The following is a 22,644-nucleotide window of genomic DNA, read 5'->3' on the forward strand; positions in this document are numbered from 1 at the left end:
CTAAATAGTTGCTTGATTTATTTATTTTTTTCTTCTCACTTGTTTCTTTATTTAGAAAGTTGGTGCAGACACTGTAAAGTCATCCTAGGTATCATGAGAAGAGTACTGAAATGTCTGCCCATTTATTCTGTTCAAAGCATATTATATGCAAGCAAGTTCAGATGTGGGTTTTACTCCATATTTACTGGTGCTTAAAATGTACGAAATCAGGCTGTTAAAATGCAAAGACACTGATGGGCCATATGGAAGAGAGTTATCAAGAGTTCTCTAGTAAGACAGTCTGCCAGCCAGATTTTACTTGTTTAAACACTGAGGGCTGCACTCTGCCATCAAAATTGTTGTTGAACCTGTTGTGATAAATGGTCTTGTGAGACTTATGTAATATATTCAAGGTCAGATTTCATTGTTTAAATAGGATGGGAGGGAAAAAAATAGAAAAAAGGGGACTGCTTCTCCAAACCCCTGCTAATGATATGCCAGGCCACACAACAACATTTTAAAACAAAAGTGACATTCTCATTGATCAGGATAGCTAGTGTACTATTACAATAAATTGCCGCTTAATTCCTATGTCTTCAGGTAGTTGCAGCTACTACCCAAGGAGTTCCAGAGAGCATCCTGCCACCAAGAATCACAGCCCAAAGTGCCGAGGCTCTGCATCTGAGCTGGAGTGCCCCTGAGAAACCAAATGGCGTCATTAAAGAGTACCAGATCAGCCAGGTTGGGAAAGGTCTCATCCACACTGACACCACTGACAGGAGACAGCATACGGTCACAGGTGAAAAAACAAACAAACAAAAAAAATCCTACTGGAGGAGTCTGTCATTGTGGTTAGGGGGGCAGAGCATCCCAGGGGTGTGTGTTTGATATATGAGGTCACTTCGAAAGGACGTGTTCTCTTGACATATGGTCAGGTCCCACTTATCCATGCTAATAGAAGAGCCCACACTGGCAGCAATACGCCACAACAGCAGATAACTTCAGAAATAATTTATATTTGGCCTTGATATGCATTATGTGAAGGGTTTTTGCATCAGTATTAACTTTTTTTTTTTCAAACAAACAGTAAGATGCATTTTCATTCCCCAAGGATATATTCATAGACAAGGGGACTAGGATAGCCAAGAATATACTGGAAGACAGGGGAAAATCAGCCAGAGGTTAACATTTGTCTATCAAGTGGATAGTTAATACACAGGACTAGTTGACAGTGGAGTAATTGTGACAGTTTGTTAGTATTAGGAATGTTAATTAATAGCAATTGTGTTTTTTAAATTTATTATAATGTTTATTATCATTAGCTTTAATAATATACTATTAGTACAATACAATGATATGTTAGGTAATTGCTAGTAGTGATTATGATAATAATTAACAGGTTTTAGCTTAAATGCCACTTCTGAAGGGAAGAGAATCATTTTCTGACTCACTTGGTTGAATAGCTTCTCTAACACGCCACCACATCACTTTGTTTTATTTTCACCATAGACCTCTCACTGCCTGATATTTTAGTGTTTGTTTTTTGTCTTTTTATGCCTCTCCACACTTGAACATAGGCTTCAAAAGAGGAGGAACCTTATCTACTTGTTCAGTGTTGTACCTCTAGCACTTATAGTCCTGAACACAGTAATAGGAGCTAAATAAATGTTTGGGGAAGAAATGAATTTAGTATGTACCAGATGCTGTCCTAAGCACTTTGCATGCACTACTATGCAATTTGATTCTCCATCACCAACCTAAGATGTAGAGTGAATTTACTACCTTCATTTTACAGAAAAGAATACTTTGAGAAGTTAAGTCATTTATTCATTACTCGAGTCTACTGAATCATCCCGAACAACCCTGTTAAATTTAAATTCTAAGACCATGGACAAAATTGTATAAACTTTCCCTTTTTTCCCATTGTCAGACACCTCCTTCCAAGGCTTCCTGAGTGGATGGACCTCCTTCCATTGAACTGCACTTTTTGCAGGGGGTGTTGATAGCACAGATAATGAAACTCGCAGAAAAGTGCAGAAAGGCCTTGGAAAAATGTGCCTGATGTTTTCTAAGAAGAGACACAGGTTATACTTACACAGGGTGGCAAAATAAATTCATCAGTTTTCACTCTTAAATTCCACAATTCCCTAACACATAAGCAAGGATTCACTGGCAAAATCTCCAGTATTTTTCCAAAAGGGCCATAAACCTGCAGAAAGTGCTTAATACAACTCGTGGACTGGCACATTGTATTCCCTATCTCAAGATCCTGGACTAAATTAATAACAGTATTGAGGCTGAGTGCGATGGCCTGTAATCTCAGCACTTTGGGACGTCGAGGCAGCCAGATCACCTGAGGTCAGGAGTTCGAGACCAGCCTGGACAACATGGCAAAACCTCGTCTCTACTAAAATACAAAAACTAGTTGGGCGTGGTGGCGTGCATCTGTAATCCCAGCTACTCAGGAGGCTGAGGCAGGAGAATCACTTGAACCTGGGCGGCAGAGGTTGCAGTGAGCTGAGATTGCACCACTGCACTCCAGCCTGGGCAACAGAACGAGACTTTGTCTCAAAAAAAAAAAGATAATGGGGTTGGGAAAAGCCCTCATATTTAAATGATCAAATTCATTTCTTTTATCTTATTTTACTTGAAGTGGAAATCATCACAAGTGATTGAAATAATGGTGTTTTACATAATAAAACCTTACTTCTATGTGGTGCTTTATCATTTAAAGAAACATTTGCATTTTGAATTCTCTGACTCTCATCACATCCTTGTAAGAGATGTTTTTAATAATCATATTTGAAAGATGAAGAAGAAAGCCGACCTACTCAGCGTATCCAAGGCATTCACTGCCTCTATCTGAAAGGAAATCAGAATATCATTTCATTCTCCCCAAAATGAATTGCCAGCTTGCAGTTTTCCAGATAGTACACTAAGTGGTCTAAAATAAGACTGCTGCTCTTAAGATGCTCTCACGTATAGGGAAGACTGACAAGAAAATAAATAACTGAAAGCAGAACTCTGTACAGGATGCAGTGGTGAAAAATCAAACGAATCACTTGGAGTAAGCAATGGGATGTTAATTACAGGGTTTTGAAAACCAAGTTAAGGCACATTAAGACTGTACCAGTAAAGGTTTCACAATACTTGAGATATAAGGCAAAAGAAATTCCTTCTTGTAGTATCTATCAACTTAACCAGAATCAGCTTTGAATTGTTGCCACTGTATTGGTTTGCATTTTTTAGAAATCAGCATTTATACACCAACAGACTAAATTCAATTGTAATGTTCAAACCAACAGGATTGATAGCCTCATTAATTATAAAATAATTGCAAAGATTTTTCTTTAAATAACTTCACCTTACCAGTTCTTCCTTTCATTGACATTTTTAATGGCTACTTTTATGTCAGAGTAGATTTCATACACATATCTTGGTGCCAGAAATCCTATTATAGGAATAAATAGTTTAAGGTTTTTTAATATGATTTTAATTTTTACTTAACAGTAAAAATCATAATCTGGTAAAAGTCTTTAGGAGTCATTTGACCAATCTCCCTGTTCTACTTTTGTTTTGTTGTGTTGTGTTTTTAATTTCTATGGATATTGTTTTAATTAGATTTAGAGAGTATTTCACTCGTCCAATACAGCCCTAAATAGGGATTTCTTTGTAGAATAAAGAAATACGTCCTCATTCAGCAAAACCTTACCAAGTACAGAGCCTCCTATATGTAGTTCTTTGGGGACAGGAATGGTGCTAGGAATTAGGTAATCTGAAACCTGAGATCTATATAATGTTACTCATCTGCCCAGGAAAATTCAGTTCCACGGTTAGCTGACTGACCAAATGTAGTACTGAAGTATTTTATGGTGTGAATGACTGTTTTATTGAGTTCATGGAATGAACTAAAATAATCACATTTCTTTTCTATTTCATCTTAAATGTTTGATGGAAATGCTGCCTGAACTCCCTAGGATAAATGTTTTGGTTTTCTCATCATTTCCAAAAGCTTGGCATTCCCTGAGCAACAGAGCACTAATAAAGCTGTAGCACTCGTTGTCCCAGAGCCTGAAAATCTAGGTCCTTAGGAATGACAGGAGGGAAAGGGAGCACCTTGCCTCAGCCCCATTGTCTCCATGCTTATTTTTAATTACCTCAAAGCTTTAGAAACATGATCCCGTAAATGCTTTGTGGGAATAGTGGCGAACGCACTCATCATGTGAAATCCATAAATTGCTTATAATCCTCTCAAGATGTTAAAAAAAGCATTAAGTAATTGAAGACAGGAAGTCCTCAGTTAATTATTTAGAGGTGTTATCAATGCTTTAAGTAAACTGAAGCGTTTTCTGCTATCTCACTGAGCTGAATACCATAGGGACGAAGGAGTAGCAGCCATCATCTTCTCATATTCGCTAATGCAAACAGCGCATGGCAGCTTGTCAATAAAAGACCTTTTCATATCATTTATTACAAAACACATCCACCATCCTGTACAGAACAATTTGGACATCAGTTATGGCATTGTTTCACTTTGGGCTACCTCTACATTATACGTGGGCCTCCTAATATGAGTTTAGGAATAGAAGAAAGGATTAACTAAATAATTAAGGCCACTGAGAAAAAAATGAATTAGTTGTGTCCTGTTTAGCATCAACTATAATAAGGGCCTGTGTGTCTCTTAACTCTGGGAAAACTGTTTTCCAAAATAATTAATTAGAAGTTACTCATCATTGCATTTCATTTAAAAGGAAAAACCCACCAGCATTAAATTAGCAAGGAAAGAATAATTTACTTTCCTTTCTCATCTTCCTAGAAGTTAATGAAAACTTTGTGTGCTAAATAGCATAAACTCTAACAATGCTGGTTGTAGCAGAAAATGTAATACTAATGTTATACTGAGAAAGATACCTTACACTTCACTTTTGAAAAAGAGAAAACATACTTTAACCATCAATACAACAAAATGTAGAAATTCTTCATAAGGGATTTTATTCTTAGATAACTCTGCTAGGTGTTCCCATATTATCTTTGCTCTCATAGTAATTATCACATTTTATTCTAATAGCCTTTCCTCTTGTCTCTGTTCCACAATTAGTAATAGGTAATGCTTTTTAAGTACAGAGACAGTAGCTTCCTGTTTGCCATTGTGTTCCTGGTACCCATCACATTACTTAATATATTCACAGAGTGTTTGTTGAATGAATAAATACTGAATAGTAAACTAGTATTTGACTACATTCTGTTTCAAATGGAGATAAAAATGCCACTGTCAAACATATCTAAATCTCAGACAGATCTGGCAACAAAATTGTGGGGTCCAGTGCAAAATGAAAATTCAGGCCCCTTGTTCAGAAATCATTAAAATGTCAAGACAATGAAAGCAGAGCATAGAAGTAAGCTCACATGCTTCCAAGCATGGTACCTTGTTTGATTGCACAGTCGAAAGTCCACAAATCCAACCCTGATCTTCACCAGTCTGGACTTAATTGCAGTATATTTCTTTAATTAAAACAGATAGCAAGAAAACTAGGATGGTGATAATGTCCTCAAAAAGCTTTGAGAGTTTCTTCTGTGGTTGTATGCAATGCTCCAGGCTGCATTCCCCTCAGTTACTATGTAACTATTGACCACCAAGCATTAGGGACCTGTGAAAATAGTGATAAGAGTTTATTTTCTTTTCATTTTTTCAACTCTGAGAACAACTAAATTTGTGCCTGACCAAAAAAGAAAAAAAAAGTAGCACCAACCGCTTTTTCTCCTTTTAAAACCTGCCTATGGATAAAAATATTAAGGCCAAAGAACTATAATTGATAGCTGCCTAGACAAAGGTATTTTTTTAAATTCTCCTTAAATCCCGGATATTCCAGTGTACTTTGCTGGACGCTAGTTCTCTTGTCACTCCAGTTCTGGCCACCCCCTTCCCTTTGCAATGTCCTCATTGTCTCATGTTTGAGCAACATCAGATTTTGCTGCCACCTGACATCACATTTTGTTTTTAGAGAAGAAAAGTCTGCCTGGAAATGCAGAAAAGAATCCTCAGTCTAGTATAACACTGAACTTGAAAGAGGAAAAGTATTTATTAAAATATTTATTTAATACTTATTAAAATACTGTCACTAAAATCAAAATATATATATAATATAATTAATATTATATTTTTGTTGCTATATTTATTCCAGATATACATCAACATTAAGACTATTATTTAGACACCATCAAAGAGAAAGGGTCTTTCCTTGCTGGTGTCTAAATAATAGTCTTAATGCTGATGTATATCTGGAAAGAGAGTCTGCCAAAGAAGTAACTTGTTAGGAAAGACGTCTTGGGATCAGGAAGATATTGGAGAGAGGGACCTAAGTTATGGTTCAGAATTTCACATGAAATGTAGAATTAATAACGCAAGTTAGCTTATAGCAAGTAGTCAGAACTAAAAGTCATGAAGTGATCTTACTGGCATGTGCAATGAAAGAGGCTCTTTGTTTTGATGTTCAGTTCATATGAGGTAGCAACTGAATTCATAAAGCATGAATACAGAAAATGGACAGTATCAATGCTGCCCAAGTGGGGGGACAAGAAATTGGCTTGGGTAAGAGGAATGGGCAGCTGTTGAGATTGTGAAGGATGGTACCATCCAGAAAAGATGGCTTTAGCATGTGAGCTCCTGAAATAATCCTTAATCAAATTCTGTAAAACAAATTCTAGTTTAAAGGCACCTTAGATGTCTGTAAAGTAATTCCATGATGCTTTTGTGTATCAGTTTTGAACATCTAGATTTTCACAAATTATCAGATTGATATAAGTAGAATGCTGATATGGCTCTATCCATCACAATCAAGATGACCAGTGGATGCTGGAGTTCCTGGGAATCTCAGTAGGCAGAGATGCTCTGAAAGGGATCATTTAGTGAGATCCCAGGCAAGTGAGGGCAAAAGGAAGCACTATCATTATAGCTGTCGTGGTATATACCCTGGGGCTCGTTGTCTTGCACTAAGAAAGAATTCAGGACACAGACACATGTGGGTGGGTTAAGGAGTGGAAAGTTTGATAGAAGAGAGAGGAGAGCAACTCCTTGTGAGAGAGAGAGAGAGAGAAAGAGAGAGAGAGAGACAGACATCCGAAAAAGTGAGGAGGCAGTGGATCACAGCAGATTTTATAGGCAGGCTGGAGAAGGCAGTGTCTGATTTATATAGGGCTCACAGATTGGTTCGATCAAGTATGATATTTACATAGTGTGAGGGGAAGGCTGGTCACCGCACCCTAATCTTATTATACAAATGGGCCTTCCAGTTGATTGGCTCCGTCTTGTCTGTGCCTTACAGTACAAGTGGCTGACAAGGAGAAGGGAAGATGGAGCCGCCATCTTGAACATGTATGGTCCTTAGTTCCTGCCCACATTCACCCATGCAAGCGCCCAGCTTGCTTGCCTATGTCTGCAGCTCGACTTTACATGCTTGCCCTTTGTTAGAAAATTATTTGGGGCTTTTCACTAAAAAGAAAAGCCTTACCGAGGACTCCCATACCTTTACTATCTGCCTAAGTGATTTCTTCTTAACTCCTGTATCATTAGTAACAGACACTGAATGTGAGTGTCCAAGGGGCCAGACCACACATCCAGTTTGGGTGAACTGGTGCCAGGACAGATGACTTATCCGCAGGATGGTTATTTACAATACTTTATAACCACCTAACAAAAACTTTTTAACGTAACTCAGGCCTCTCAGTGCTTGAGCTAATCACTAAACATGCTGATGGAGGAACTCACAGAATTACATATTCTTTAGGGCTATTTGGTAGTTCTTTAGAATATAACAGATGACACTCTAGAACAATTGGCTGAATGTTTTGAAGTAGCACTTGCTATGTGAAATTATAATGGCTAATGTGCCTTTTTTTTGACTATTTATCAGGAGATTAAAAATTGGAAGCAAGCTGTTCTTTATAGAGTACATCAAATATAACTTTTGTAAACATGGGTTTTATTTTCCAAATCATATTTTTATGAACTAAAGGCAGACATTTTGCAGTCCCTTTTAGCACACATTTACTCTTGAAAGTAACGTTACTTGGAAGTGTAATTGTAATGAGTTTGGTTATATTATGCTTCTTTCCTTTAAAAAAGAACATGATTCCCTGTAGGGAAATTCAGGTAATTTGCAGCCACAGTAATCTTCACTATACTGAAATGTTAAATACTTGGCTTTTCTCCATGCATTTGCCTTTCTGTACTCTACAACTGCTATTTCCTACTCTTCTAATTCAATGCTGAGCACTTGAATGATGTTTTCTTTTCTCCTTCTACTCTTCGACTTCAGGATTAAGTTACAGTTGGAACGGTTCCTTTGAGACATCTCTTTATTTCCCTCTTCTCATCCTGATCAATTCATGAGTAGTTTTCAATTGGTGTGCCCTTTTCATTGCCTGTTGCTAATATGTCATATATATCTCGTTTTAAGGACTACCGATAGAGGCTTACTTAAAATGACAGCAAATTCCAGTTGAAATGTGTTCATTTTATTGAGTTTTACAGAGTCGTATATATGAAAGGTCATCAGGTTCATGTAAATCATCTATGCCTGATAGTAGTTGATGCTTTCTTACAGATTATCTGAGCCAAGCCTATTAGTAATCCAATCCTCTAACAATATGAAAAATATAAAAACTAAAAGAATATGGTTTTAAATTTTCTAAATTATGGATTTAGATATTGCCTTCACTTAAATTAATCTGTAGACCTATTAAGCAGTCTCTACTATCATGCCTACAGTTTCTAGATATAGAAACTGAGGAACCTAGAAACCAGAAAACTTCCTTGTAGTCAAGTACTTAGTAAGTAGATAAGTATTAGAACCCAAATAGCCTAATTTCAGACTGCTCTCTTAGCAGAGAACATGACTCAGTACCTCACTACATGACGCATAATAATATTTAAAATGAAAATATTTAAATATATAGTCCCACTTGAATTTTTTATATTACTGGAAATTTCACTGGGCTTTGAGCTATTTATGTCATGGTTTTTATTATAAGGCTAGGAAGCCTGATCCAGTTGTTCTGGGCCACATTTCTCAGTGTAACTGCCCAAGTTCCAATACTGGCTGGCTGGCTGGCTGGCTTTCTTTCTTTCTTTCTTTCTTTCTTTCTTTCTTTCTTTCTTTCTTTCTTTCTTTTTTTTTTTTTTTCAGTCTCGCTACTATGTCACCCAGGCTGGAGTGCAGTGGCAGGATCTCAGCTCACTACCGCCTCTGCCTCCCAGGTTCAAGCAATTCTCCAGCCTCAGCCTCCCAAACAGCTGGGACTATAGGCATGTGCCACTACGCCTGGCTAATGTTTGTAGGGTTTTTTTAAGTAGAGACGGGGTTTCACTATGTTGGCCAGGCTGATCTCAAACTCCTGACCTCAGGTGATCTACCCGCCTCATCCTTCCAAAGTGCTGGGACTACAGGCATGAGCCACTGCACCTGGCCCCAGCCCTTTCTTATCTCTGTGATCACAGGCAATTTCCTCCAACTTTCTGTGCCTTAGCTTCCTTATCTGTATAATGAACAAATAATAGCATGCACAGCAGAAAGTTAGTGTGGGCATTGATTATATTAACACCCATAAAGTGCACAGAAGAGGGCCAAGTAGTAGTAAATGCTCAATAAACTTTTGCTAGTATGTCATTTACATAATCTTATAACTAACTTCCTTTAAAATAACTGCAATTCTCATAAAATATATTTAGTTAATGTATAGAGTCCAATGAAAACAGAATTAAAAACAGATCAACAAAAACAAAAACACCCTGAGTTTGGTTTGTTGGGTTTTTTCTTCCTAATTTATAGTTTTTGTGCTGGTGTTTGAACTAAATTGTTCTAACTTTTTTTTTCATTTTGAGCAGCTACAATGTATACAATTATGACTTGCCAATTAAAATAATATTAATTTTAATAAAGAGCAGCTGCAATGGTTTCTACCATTTTTATGTCTTCTAAATGCCGCTTAATCTTCAGAGGGAAGGCAGCCATTGAGTAACTTAAATACTATTAGCTCTAGCTCTTATGTGATGGGAGAACATAGAGCTGGTGTTCAGGCTTGGGTCATCTATACACTCCTCAGCCCAGATGAAGTCAACACTAAATAAAGTACAAAGCCTGATAGTGGACAAACGACTGGCTTATCCAAGGAAACTGTGAGTTTTGTTCTAAAAAGCAGGAACAGACCCTGGAAGGTAAATATGGCAGGTGTGAAGTTGCTTGATACACATTAGCAAACATCTTTTGAAATGAGCCTAAGTATTTCTACACTTTGCCCACATGGTCCATTAAACTGGCCAGCATGGCTACATTTCAGGGACAGACACAGCTCTAGAGGATAAAGTGCCAATGAATTAGAGTAAAACTGCCATTCTCCCCATATTCACTTGCAGACATGTCTCCCACTCTCATCCTTTTGGTTCTTCAATCTTTGTCTCCTTTCCTTAGTGCACCATGTTGACTCCTCTTGATTTGACAATATGTTTGAACTCCTCTGACTTCTTGACCAAGGTTTTCTGCTCAGTGCTGAGTTTGCCATTCCTCCTTGATTCTAGTACACCAGTAGCTTCAAGAGAAACATATTCCTTCCACCAGCCCTACCCCCATATCCTGCTAGGTGAAACTACCCCATTTAATGTAAACACCTGTAGCTTGGTGAACCTACCCCATTTAATGTAAACTCTTTTGATGCACTTTCCTCCCTCTTTCAAAAATCCCTAAGTTGCTGGATACTCTACTGTTGTACCATGCCTAAACACCTGCCTTCTCAAATTCTAGGCTGTAAGTAAAATGGAGACCACTCAACTTGCTGCAGAAAGGCTTTGTCAAGAAATGACAATTTATATTTTTATATACATTAATTTTCCTTTCAACTACAATTCTCATTACAAATACTCTCAATCCTCTAATCAACCTTAGCAAACCTCTGTGATTATGAATTTTCTTTTTTCCCTAATGCTCATCCTAAAATTTTCTTTTACAGTCACTGCATATCTGAAATCAGACCAACCAGGACCATGTTGAGGAAGATAACTGAGGCCATTGTTTTGGTCAGAATATTCCAGAAAAAAAAATAAAGTATCTGTTTACTTTTAGCTACCAGATTTACATCTGGCATTCAGGAAAAAATCTAGAATATACGTATTGCTCACAAATTATATTAATTTCTGTTATTTTATTAATATTCTGCAACTAAAAAAATCCCCAACTCAAAGAAATCAATGCCATGGGCAGGGATACTGATGGAATTATGAGGAAGGACCTTTTTGGTCAGGTCACATGGTGACAGACATCGTAGCCTCATATCTCTGCAAACTTTATGGGACACTATCGTGGGCATGCTCTTCCTTAAGCAATATTTGTTCAACATTGAATGCCTAAAAATGGGCACTATGGGGGAAAATGACCTCCCAAAAAGACTCACTCAGTGATGTCATTTCTACTCTCAAAGGGCTTATATTCTAAATGGGGAAAATAAGATACTTAGGTAAAATGGTATCACACTGGTCAAGACCCTTTTTGTCAGTAGTGAGAGTGAAGAGGAGACATTGTCAAGCTAAACGAGTTTGCCACTGCAACCTCTGAGTTTCATTCTTGAATGTTCCCTTCCATTATTTTGAGCTCTACATTTTGTAATCTTAGCATTTTCCCATAAGCTTTTATCAAACATATGTGGCTTGGGTATGGCTTAGATCTTTAGTCATATTCTTCATCTGTAAATCAGGTAAATATCAAAATTATGTAAATCCTCCAAAGCAACCAAATGGAAGATTATAATCAAATAAGTGCCTGCATCTTATCACTAAGTTGATAAGAAAATACAAAGGGCTCTGAAGCTAAACCTTGGGGCAGCTCCAGCTGCAGAACATTATTGCTTTAGCAGAGAACCCAGACTACTGCTCTCATTCTAAATGAATGAGATCGGTAATTTTTTCATTCATTGAACAAACACACCTTTTGTGCCTGTCACAATCCTAAGGATACAGAGAGACAAAACAAAGTTGTTGTTCTTTCAGAACATACATCTAAAGTGGGAGACAAATAACAAATAAGCAAGAGACACAGCAAACATCAGAGATGGTTGAAGGCTATGAAATAAGAAAATTATGTGAGGTGATAAAACGTGATGGATGGGTTGTTTAGATGAAGTGGTCAAAATTTTTTAAAATGTAGCATTTGAGGAGAAATCTGCATAAACGGACAAAGTGACACATGAACATCTCTGAAGGAACGGTCATTCCACCAAAAGAACAAAATATGTGAAAATGTAGCTCAAAATATGTGAAAAAATAAGCATAACAATCATTGGATTCATCTGTAACTTAGTTCAATTATTTAACAAATAGGCTAAGTCCTGTTGTTTTAAAATACTATTTTTTTCTCAAAGAGAGCTTTGGCATTGTTTGAACTTTCCCAAGCGTCAAGGGAGAGATGTCTTGTAAGCCTCAATATCCTCCTTGTTGAATGCTGCTGAGTTTTAAAGTTGCTTCTGCTAGAATGAAATACTACTTTGTGTATCCTATTTCATCTTCTCCTGTCTGCTAGATGCTATAATGATTCCCCATTTTACAGATCAGTAGACCAAGGCGAAGAGAGCTCAGTAACTCTCACAAGGTCACCAGCCACGCACAGAGCAGCAAAATCTAACAATATACAACTTCTATTTTAGATGGATTGTCATTCTTTTCTCCCTGAAAACTTACGAACTATTACCATGCTGTATCATATTCTGAATACGAAAGAAGTAATAAGCACCATCTCTTCTCCAAATTAGCCTTAATCTACGTGTAAAGACAAAATCAACACACCAAAAAAAAAAAAAAAAAAAAAAAAAAAAGGCACATTAGGCAGAGTGCAAAGTTTAAAAACAAAAGTGTTGGTTGGCATTAATATGAGCTGAATATGACTTGGGGCAAGAAAATGTTGAATCTAACATTCTTTTTATTTTCCTGCCCCTATTTATATAAGAAGCAATTGCAGAGACTGGGATGGTTAGCCTGGAGAAGAGAAGACTCAGGGGGTTTTGATAACTGTCTACAAACATTTGAAGAACTGTCATGTGGAAAAGAAATTAGATTTGTTCTATATGTCCCCAGGGGTGAAAGCGATAGAAAGATTTCATCACAATATAAGGAAGGACTTTCAAACAAAATAAGGATAACTCTAGGGCTCTCTAAAGATGAAATGGGCTCTATGGGAGACGGAGTGCTCTGATCGTATAGACGGGACAGCCTCTTCAATGACATCTTGTATAGGGAATCAAGAGAAGGGTAGATGGTTCACATGAATTTTAAGGTCTCTTCTATGGCTGAGAATTTATTAGTTTATCAGTGATAAATGAAATTTTGCTCAACACTTAACCTCTTATGAGGTTCAGACCTTTAAAGAGTGTTTTAAAGAGTAATCTTAAATGTTTTGGCTATCATATCTACAACTCTGCATGTTACTTCTGGTGCCTTATTGATAATAAGTAATCCTCTTAAGGTGTACTTTATTTCTTGCTTGCTTTTTCTAGGTCTCCAGCCGTACACCAACTACAGTTTCACGCTTACGGCTTGTACATCTGCTGGGTGCACTTCAAGCGAGCCTTTTCTAGGTCAGACACTGCAGGCAGCTCCTGAAGGTAATGAAACAATATCCATGGTTTGAGGGAAGAAATTTTCACACAGCATTTTGAGATGGAATCTGTAAATTCCTTCATAACAAACAAGGAAGAGGCAATAAAGTTGATAGGTACAGAATAAAATCGTATTCTAGGTTCCCATTCTTCAGGCTTGATTCATGTGTAGCTTCCCAAGATCAGTTCGCTTTCAATTCTTTAACCTTTTTAGAGTTGACTTTCTGTGGAAAGAAGAATTATTGAAATTTTTAAAAAACTCAGATGTTAAACAAATATTTTGGGAGCATCTAATATGTAATAAGCACCATGCTCACTGCTGAAGTTGTTTAAAATATTCTCTGCCCTCAAGATTGACAATCAAGTAGAAGTGATAGGAGAAAGATCTGTATGAAGAGAGAAAATCTAAAAGTTGATGTTAAGAAAGAACAAATGAATAGAGTACTAAGGTTGGCCTGAAGAGGAAGAAACAATAACCCATCATTGACATCAAGAAAGACTTTATGGAGCAGATGACTTCTGAGATGGACCACAAGAAACAAGGATTTTGACAAATGAACAGTGATGTACAGAGATGTACAACCAGACGCAGTTTGAAGGAATATAAGATGGAATCATCACCTTAGACGGCAAATTGGAAATGTCTATTACATTTAAATTGTTAATTTCCCATGATACAGCCATTCTGTTTTCATCATTTATGCCAGAAACTGTGCCACACTGCTCAAGGAGGCATCCACCAGGATGTTTATTGACGCATTTATTTTGTTTAATAGCAAAATGTTGGGAGCAATTTTAATGTTTGTGAGTAGGAGAATTGCTAAATAAAATCAGCTATCCTCATATTGTGGAATTTCATGCACCAATATAAAAGAATGAGATGATCAGTTCATACAAAGAGGAAGTTATGAAATTATATTAACGTATAAGAACAAACTGAGAAAATGACATTTGTTGTTAATGGTTAATAAATAAATGCATTTAAAAATCCAGGAAGTATACACACCAACTGATAGCAATGGTTACCCATGCATTGAGAGGTGGGATGGGTGGTGTCATTTACTTTCAAAAGAATAATATACTAAGTGGCATGTGTTAGTGATCAACTAATTATTTTGTTAATCTTCATTATCTGCCTATTTTTCATATGGGGAAACCAAGGCATAAATAAGTTTCTAAACAGAAATGCAATGTTAATTACCACCATAGACTCCTGAACTACTTGTCCATTACTCTTCTAATGAAAGGGATTGTTGTACCTCAGAATATTAGACCTGAACTTCCTACCAGTAAATGGGGAATAAAATGGAAAATTCCACATATGGGGCATATGGCTCCTCACCAGGAATTCACTAATGATGTTTTCTATATAAAGAATGTTTCATGTCAAAAAGCTTAGTGTTCCTTTGAAAGGAAGAAACCAGCAGTGGATTTTTTGGAAAGGTAAACTATCAAATGGATACTTTGATGATAATGGATAATTTCTAAAGGATCTATCAACCAGATTTGGCTGAAACTCAAGCCTGATAAAATAACGGAATCTCTTGTTCCACTCCTGTCTACCAAATTCATGTATTTAAATTCATTGGAAATACACATCTATTTTCCCACTTTTCCCGACAAAATTTCTTGAAAGGACTTACATTTTATGACTTAAAAATTGTAGCTTTCAACAGTGCAGGGTAATGTGATATGAGAAATGCCCTTAATTTTTTTTTTTAACTGTATGTACCTTTCCTTTAACACAAACAACCATGCAAAGAAATGATAAACAAAATTGACTTCCCTCTGCAGAAGAAACACGGATTTAGGGCCATTTTCTGGCTGAATAAGTGCCATTTATATATGACCCATATATGATACAAATATAGTACGAATGCTTAACTTGGGAACACCTTAGCAATCACATTAAGTTTTGTTGTTTTATTGTAAAGTGAAAACAAGTATACCATTTTAAATTATTCACCCAGATATAACTAATTATAAAATGCCATTTTGAAATATATCGGATATAATTTGAAGATCTCATATATGAATATCTTAAGTGAACATGAAGAGAATTAAAAGAAGTGTTTAGCATAGCCAATGCAACCTGAGCTCTTTTCACTTGCCTATCATTTTCAATCTAAGAAAAAATAAATGCACATTACAACCTCATTGATAAGTTGGACACAGTACTCTACAGTTTTATCCTCATAGAAAACTGTGTACCTGTACCTTTAGTCACATAATGGGAAGATTTTGAATGAAATTATTACTCCTCTTTTCTACAATTACTGAAGTCCAAGTGAGTTCTAATTCATTTTAGAGATAAATCATGCAAAATTGCAGACATCCTTTCCTCTAGCATTGACAATGTGGAAAAGATAAGGGAAAAGAAGAACCAGTCTTTTTCAGTTTCATTCTAGATTCCTCTTCCTCTGCCCTTCTTTTAACGTTTATGCGCCCTTTGTTTTTCCTCTACTGTTTGCACTATAACTCCCAAGCTGTTCTGGAATTCTTAAGCACTGGCTTTATCTCCTAACGGAGGCTGAGAGCTACCAAATACTAAAACTACCCTTGTGGATTTAAATCCTATTTATGTATTGGTCTACTACATGTTTATATTTAGGTGTTTTTCAAAAACTTTAACCTCAGTACTTCACCACTTAATTCTTCCACTCCACTCTACTCCTCAACCTGCTTTTCTTCTTCTCTCAGATACTACCACCTACCTATCACCTAAGCCCAAAGCTTGACATTCTTGATGGCTCCCTTTTCCATAAGTAATACATAATTCTTCATAAAATCTTATTTGTTTTAAATCTTAAGGACTTTTTAAAACATTGTTCTTCTTTACCATCTGTTTTACCACTACCTTGGTTCAGATCTTTATAGTTATAAGAAGAGAAGTTCTCTGGATTCTCGTAACTAGGTTTGCTTCCTCTAATCTTTTTTAGTCATTTTTCCTCTTTCTCACATCCCACATCCTAATTCTTTTCCTCTTTTGACAAAATAAGAATATGCCATATTAGTCACCTCCATAAAATCCCATTTCCTTCCAGGAAGACATACATCCATATCTCCTTAGCAAAGCAACATGGACCCCTCAAGTTTTAACTTCCATCAATTTTTCAAGGCTTTCAGTCTTCCCCACATGCCATGCAATGCACCAGTCATGCCACGGTATGTGCAGTCCTGCTATCCTTGCCCATATTTCTAGGACTTTCTGTGGGTTCCCCTCAGCCTGAACTCCCTTTCCCTACATCCTCACTCAGTTAATGCCCACCTTTTCAAAACTTGGTTCGCACATCTCCCCTTCTGAAATCTTCCATTACAACCACCTACTTCCTACCCATCTCCATTTCTCCCCACAGTCTGTGTCAGGTTACCCTTTCTAAGTGTTCTAACGAATACTGTGTCTCCTTCTCTTAAAGCATGTATCATACTGGAGTACAATTTTTTATCAACATCTTTATTCACCATGATACATGAACTCCATGAAGGGTAAGAGTGAGTCTTTATCTTCATATCCACAGTGCCCAACACAGAAAATGACACAGAGTCAGATAGAATGTTGAGTGAATAAATTAACAAATACTAAATAGTCCAGAATTCAGTGCATCCCTGACATCAACTAATACAAAATTGGTTCCTATCACCAGATTTCACGAGAAAAACAATCCACAATAAATGTTGGGAATTTTGAATTGGAATGAAGATTTGTAGGGACATGAGAAGTGGGTAATATTGCATGCAACTCAAGATAAATTTAAAACAAATACAGTAGACATATTATACTGGTTGTCATTGTGTAAAGAGGCCCACAAAGGTTTACTTCTACCTTTCCCGTTTTAACCTCTCAGCTAGTTTACCCCACCCCATCCTCTTAGGTTACTTTCCTCCCTACTATTCATTTCTTTCCCTTGAACTGCCTCAATTTGCTCCCTTATTATACAGAATAGGTTTTTCTGGTTTTACCTGAGACTTAGACTGGGGTTACATGGTGAAGCGAACAAATTCTCCACCTAGGACTCGTTAATATATCCCACCAAAGATCATCTTACTCTAGCAAAGATTTCTTGCAGCTGCCAAGATAATGATGTCCCCATATCAACATCCAAGTAAAAATGCGGCACTTTCTGATTATGTATACATTTGAACTGCATCTTATCAATCAAACCAACGGACATGGAGTTATTACCAACTTTAACAGAGCTTTTGCCAGCCTGTATAAATAATAAACTCAACTTTTACTTAAAAGTTGAAACAAACCCAAAATTACGTTTCATTTTATTTTATTAGCTCCTCCTCATCCACAGGCTTTATTGACTGTTTCAAATCAGAAACCAAGCAATAGCCATTCTAGTACCTTGGTGATTTTTAATACAACATTCAAGATGAAAAAGATATAACTATAGGAAGCAGATTATGAGTTAAGACTTTATACTTTATCTTTTGAATCAACAAATTAATATTACATTTAAATCAGAACTCTGGTTGAATCATCTAGCAGCTGTTGGCAGAGAAACCCACACATAAATATATACTATGATTTGTGAACTTTTCCAAATACCTAGAACAGAGCAAACTCTCAGAACAAAATGAACTACTTTCTTCTCAGGAATATATTGCTCCTTAGAAAGCTGGGATGTTTGAGACATTTTTGAAATCTATCTTGTTTCTTTCAGGATGCTGCTAAATAAATTGCATTTTGTTCTTCTGAAAATTTTTCTTCTAAAGTGTCAAAATCTTATCCTATGCAGAGTAACCTACACAGGAGATACAATCAAGCAAAAGCTATTGATTACAGGGAACCTAATATTGAAATGAGTTTTTTTTTAATCTCCAGAAGAGATTTACAGTGTCTAATCAGAGTATAACTCGATAACAACATAAAGTGGTAGGATTTGAGCTTTCTCATTGCTGGGTTCTCCATCAATAGGTTTGTACATCTATAAGAGTATTTGAATGTTTGACATTGAATTACAGTTGTTTGTGTGTATACTTTGTCTTTTAGACAGAAGTATAAACTCCTTGAAAGAGTGAGCCACATCTTAGTCATCTCTGCTTTCCCTAGAACTGCCTGCAGTGCTTAGCATAGTATTTTGCAGGAGATATATTTACAATAAATCTATTCACTAAACTTGTATTAGGCATTGTGTTATCCATAGAGATACATTGACAAATAAGACAGAGAAGATCCCTGCTACCATGGAAGTAATTTTGCATCAAAGCAAGAAAAAGGAGTGGACTGCACTGTCATATAACGTAAAAATAATAGTATGTTGAAGAAAGAATTTTATTATGATATTTTGAGTGTTAAGAAGGAAATAGAAAAAGCCATGCAATACAGAGAAACTAGGTTGGGACTCCATTAGATGGGGTTCAAGTTAGAGTTAAGAGAGTGTTAAAATAAGGTCTTATCAATAAGGTGATAATTACACAAGTAACTGAACTATGAGAACATATGAGAACATTCTACATATAAGAGCAATTCTGCATAGGAGAACAAAATTCAAAAATGTCATGTTGCAAGGGAACAAAAGTGTTCCAGGTCAAAGGAATGGAAGTTCAAAAGCCCAGATGTAGGAAATAACCTGAAGCATTCTAGGGATAGAAAGGAATCTGGCATGGCCACAGCTCTGTGAACGGTGGAAAGAATGCTTCCATGCGTGCCAGAGCCAATAAAATGTGGGACCACATGGGTCATAATAAGAAATTGGGATTATATTATAGGAATAAATTCAAAAGGGTTATATGGTTCATAAAGATGATACTGGCTTACATATACACTTTATACACTTTTATAAAGATCCCAATGGAATATGGAAGGCCAAGATTTCACCATGAAGGCAAGTTTAGAAGCTATGACAGGAGTTTCTGAGAGAGAGAAATGTGGCTTGAACCAGGCGAAGTGAAAGTAAAGATACAGGGAAGTATACCTTATAGAATCTTCGGGGCTTGATGTTAGATTACATTTGGGGGTATGAAAAGTGAAAGTCTCAAGGATCATTATTTTTGTGTGTATTGTCCAAGAAAATGGATAGATGGACAAGATTGGGAGGTACATAGATTGTAGACAGGAAAAACAAGAGTTCTGTTTTGCATGTTTTTAGTTTTTGATATATCATCAGTCATCCAAATGGAGATGTCAAGCAAACAGTTGGATTCTTGAGTCTGACACTCAGAAGAGAGTTTCAATCTAGACATATGCCTTTGGGGGTCTTCAGCATATGCATATTTAAAACCCATGCTGAATGGAGATCACCTGGGAAGTCAGTGTTGGAAGAGAAGAGAAGAGAGAAAAAGAAGAGAAAGGAGGAAACACAGAGAGGAGAGAGAGAACAGAGCCTACTGCTCTGAGGCATTACATCCTTTCAAGGTCCAGGAGGGGAAGACATCCCAGTAAACGAGGCCAGAGGCATAGCCAGAGAAGAAAAGAGAAGAAAGCATAGCACTGATGGGCAAGAAAAAGGAAAAGTACACTCATTTGTTGAATTGTATAATTCAGGTAAATACTCGATTATGCCTACTTTCACATATTCCAGGTAAATCGTATTAAAAAGTTTGAACTCCCGAGATAGTCTCTCAGGCCTTGATTTAAAATACACTCAGAGTGACAACCAAGGCAGAGAAATTATCCACTGCTAGTTGTCTGAAATTCACTTTCCAAAGGCAATTCAAAAATAAAATAATCAAAGTAATAAAAATATATTTACACCAATTATGTATTTTTGTTCCTTACAGTTAGATATTTTTTAAAATCAACAGAAAAAATATCATAGTTCATGGAGGGATGGTGTGACTTTTGATACACTGTTTATTTTATCCTAACAATAAAACCTCATTGCGTTATTCTTGCCAGGAGTTTGGGTGACACCTCGACACATTATCATCAATTCTACAACTGTGGAATTATACTGGAGTCTGCCAGAAAAGCCCAATGGCCTCATTTCTCAATATCAATTGAGTCGTAATGGAAACTTGCTTTTCCTGGGTGGCAGTGAAGAGCAGAATTTCACTGATAAAAACCTGGAGCCCAATAGCAGGTAAACTAAAAGAAAACTTTACCAATCATACAGCAAGATTTGTACATTTCTCTGGGTTGGTAAGAAATGCATGTCCAACTGAAAGTTATTAAATTGTTTAATTAACTTCCTCATTCCTTGGCCATTCAACAACTGAAAAAAGTGCTAAATCATTTAGTCTTTAGACTACATGAAATTTCTTAAAAATATAAATAATTTGTCTTCTGTTTGACATAAAAGCATGAGAATTTTTAAATATACAAAATACATGAAGTATTAAACTTTAAAAATTACCAAATTATCTTCAAAAACATGCATCCTTAAACTAGCAATAAAAGAGATGTAAAGCGTTTTGTTTTCCATCAACTCTCCTTTCTTCTTGTACAATGTTTCTCTACTTGCTACACTACATATAGTTGTGAGTAGTTTTAGAGGAAAAAGTTCCACATATTTGCATTTCATTCCCATTCATTTCTCAGCGGAGACAAAAACATATCTTAAATCAACAGATGTTTTATTGTAGAAAGTAGAGATCAATTTCATTTTATTGTAAGGAATAGCAGATCAATTTAAAAACATCTTTCTCTAAACATATTTCCCTGAACTCCAACCCATTTAAAAATGGGGAATAATGAATCCTCCACAATCCACCAGCACACTCCAAGACTTTCCTGAAATCTTCAAGAAAAGCTATGAATTACTAGCAGGTTAAAAATAAAGTTGAAAGCAGCTGAAATTACAATGGTTTGGAGAGAATGTTGCCTGTGCAAGAAAAACTACTAAGTCAAGTTTCTGGAAAGGGAGCAAAGAGTTTGCAATTTGTCACAAATGTAGAACTAAGCAATGGATACAAAACCCGGTTATCATTGTTCAAGTCTCTTGTGCATGGTTTTATCACAATTCTTCTTTCTTTTTAAATATAGATACACTTACAAGTTAGAAGTCAAAACTGGAGGTGGCAGCAGTACTAGTGATGATTACATTGTTCAAACACCTATGTCAACACCAGAAGAAATCCATCCTCCATATAATATCACAGTAATTGGGCCTTATTCTATATTTGTAGCTTGGACACCACCAGGTAAAAAAAAAAAGTGTGTGTGTGTGTGTGTAAATAAAGGAATTAATTAGAGATAACAATGGAACTGTTAATATAGTAAATCAGAAAGACATAGTCGGTCTTCTGGATAAATACGAACAGAATCTAAACCACACTTCTAAGTGTGTAGATGCATGAGTACATACATACATACATAGAGATACAGGTATCTAGATGTCAGTATAAGTATATATATCTTTCTATGAAAGCAACACTTTCAAGTACAAGAGACTAAAAATCTTTTTACTCATCTTTTTTTTTTTTTTTTTTTTTGAGGTGGAGTTTCACTCTTGTTACCCATGCTGGGATGCAATGGCGCGATCTCGGCTCACTACAACCTCTGACTCCTGGGTTCAAATGATTCTCCTGCCTCAGGCTCCTGAGTAGCTGGGATTACAAGCATATGCCACCACGCCCAGCTAATTTTGTATTTTTTTTTTAGCAGAGACAGGCTTTCTCCATGCTGGTCAGGCTGGTCTCGAACTCCAGACCTCAGGTGATTCACCCGCCTTGGCCTCCCAAAGTGCTGAGATTAAAGGCACGAGCCACTGCGCCTGGCTTCCTCTTCTATTAATATATCCAATGAAAGTCATATAGGTCAGAATTACCTTGAATGTTCATTTCCATGGGACTCCTTAGATTGGATCATTGACATTATACCATTCCTTTTATATTATATCAGCGAATGCGGAGTTTGGAAAGACAGTTGTTCACTCCGCCCATGTACCTTGGGTTGTGACCACTTATGGTAGCTGCATTTTTCCTCTGTAAGCTGAATAGCCTTCACTGAGCCATTTAGTCATTATTGGGTTGCCTTGTGACTTAGTGCAATATTATATTTTGAAGTAAGCACCATCCTCGGGTAAAATCCTGACTGCGTTAATACCGTGGAGTAAAGAGTAGAGTGAGATTTGCTTTCTC

General features: G+C 36.6%; 1 protein-coding gene across 1 annotated transcript in view; it reads left to right on the forward strand.

Annotated features, from left to right (window-relative positions):
* USH2A (usherin) overlaps window positions 1-22,644 on the forward strand; it is an 801,896-nt gene that overhangs the window by 650,971 nt on the left and 128,281 nt on the right. The window contains exons 54-57 of the mRNA XM_050780502.1: window positions 580-778; window positions 13,513-13,620; window positions 20,462-20,645; window positions 21,548-21,705. Coding sequence (XP_050636459.1) covers window positions 580-778; window positions 13,513-13,620; window positions 20,462-20,645; window positions 21,548-21,705 — 649 coding nt within the window. The remainder of the gene's footprint in view (window positions 1-579; window positions 779-13,512; window positions 13,621-20,461; window positions 20,646-21,547; window positions 21,706-22,644) is intronic.

Source organism: Macaca thibetana, chromosome 1 (genome assembly GCF_024542745.1).
Source record: "Macaca thibetana thibetana isolate TM-01 chromosome 1, ASM2454274v1, whole genome shotgun sequence".
In the NCBI taxonomy this organism is placed as follows: Eukaryota; Metazoa; Chordata; class Mammalia; order Primates; family Cercopithecidae; genus Macaca; species Macaca thibetana.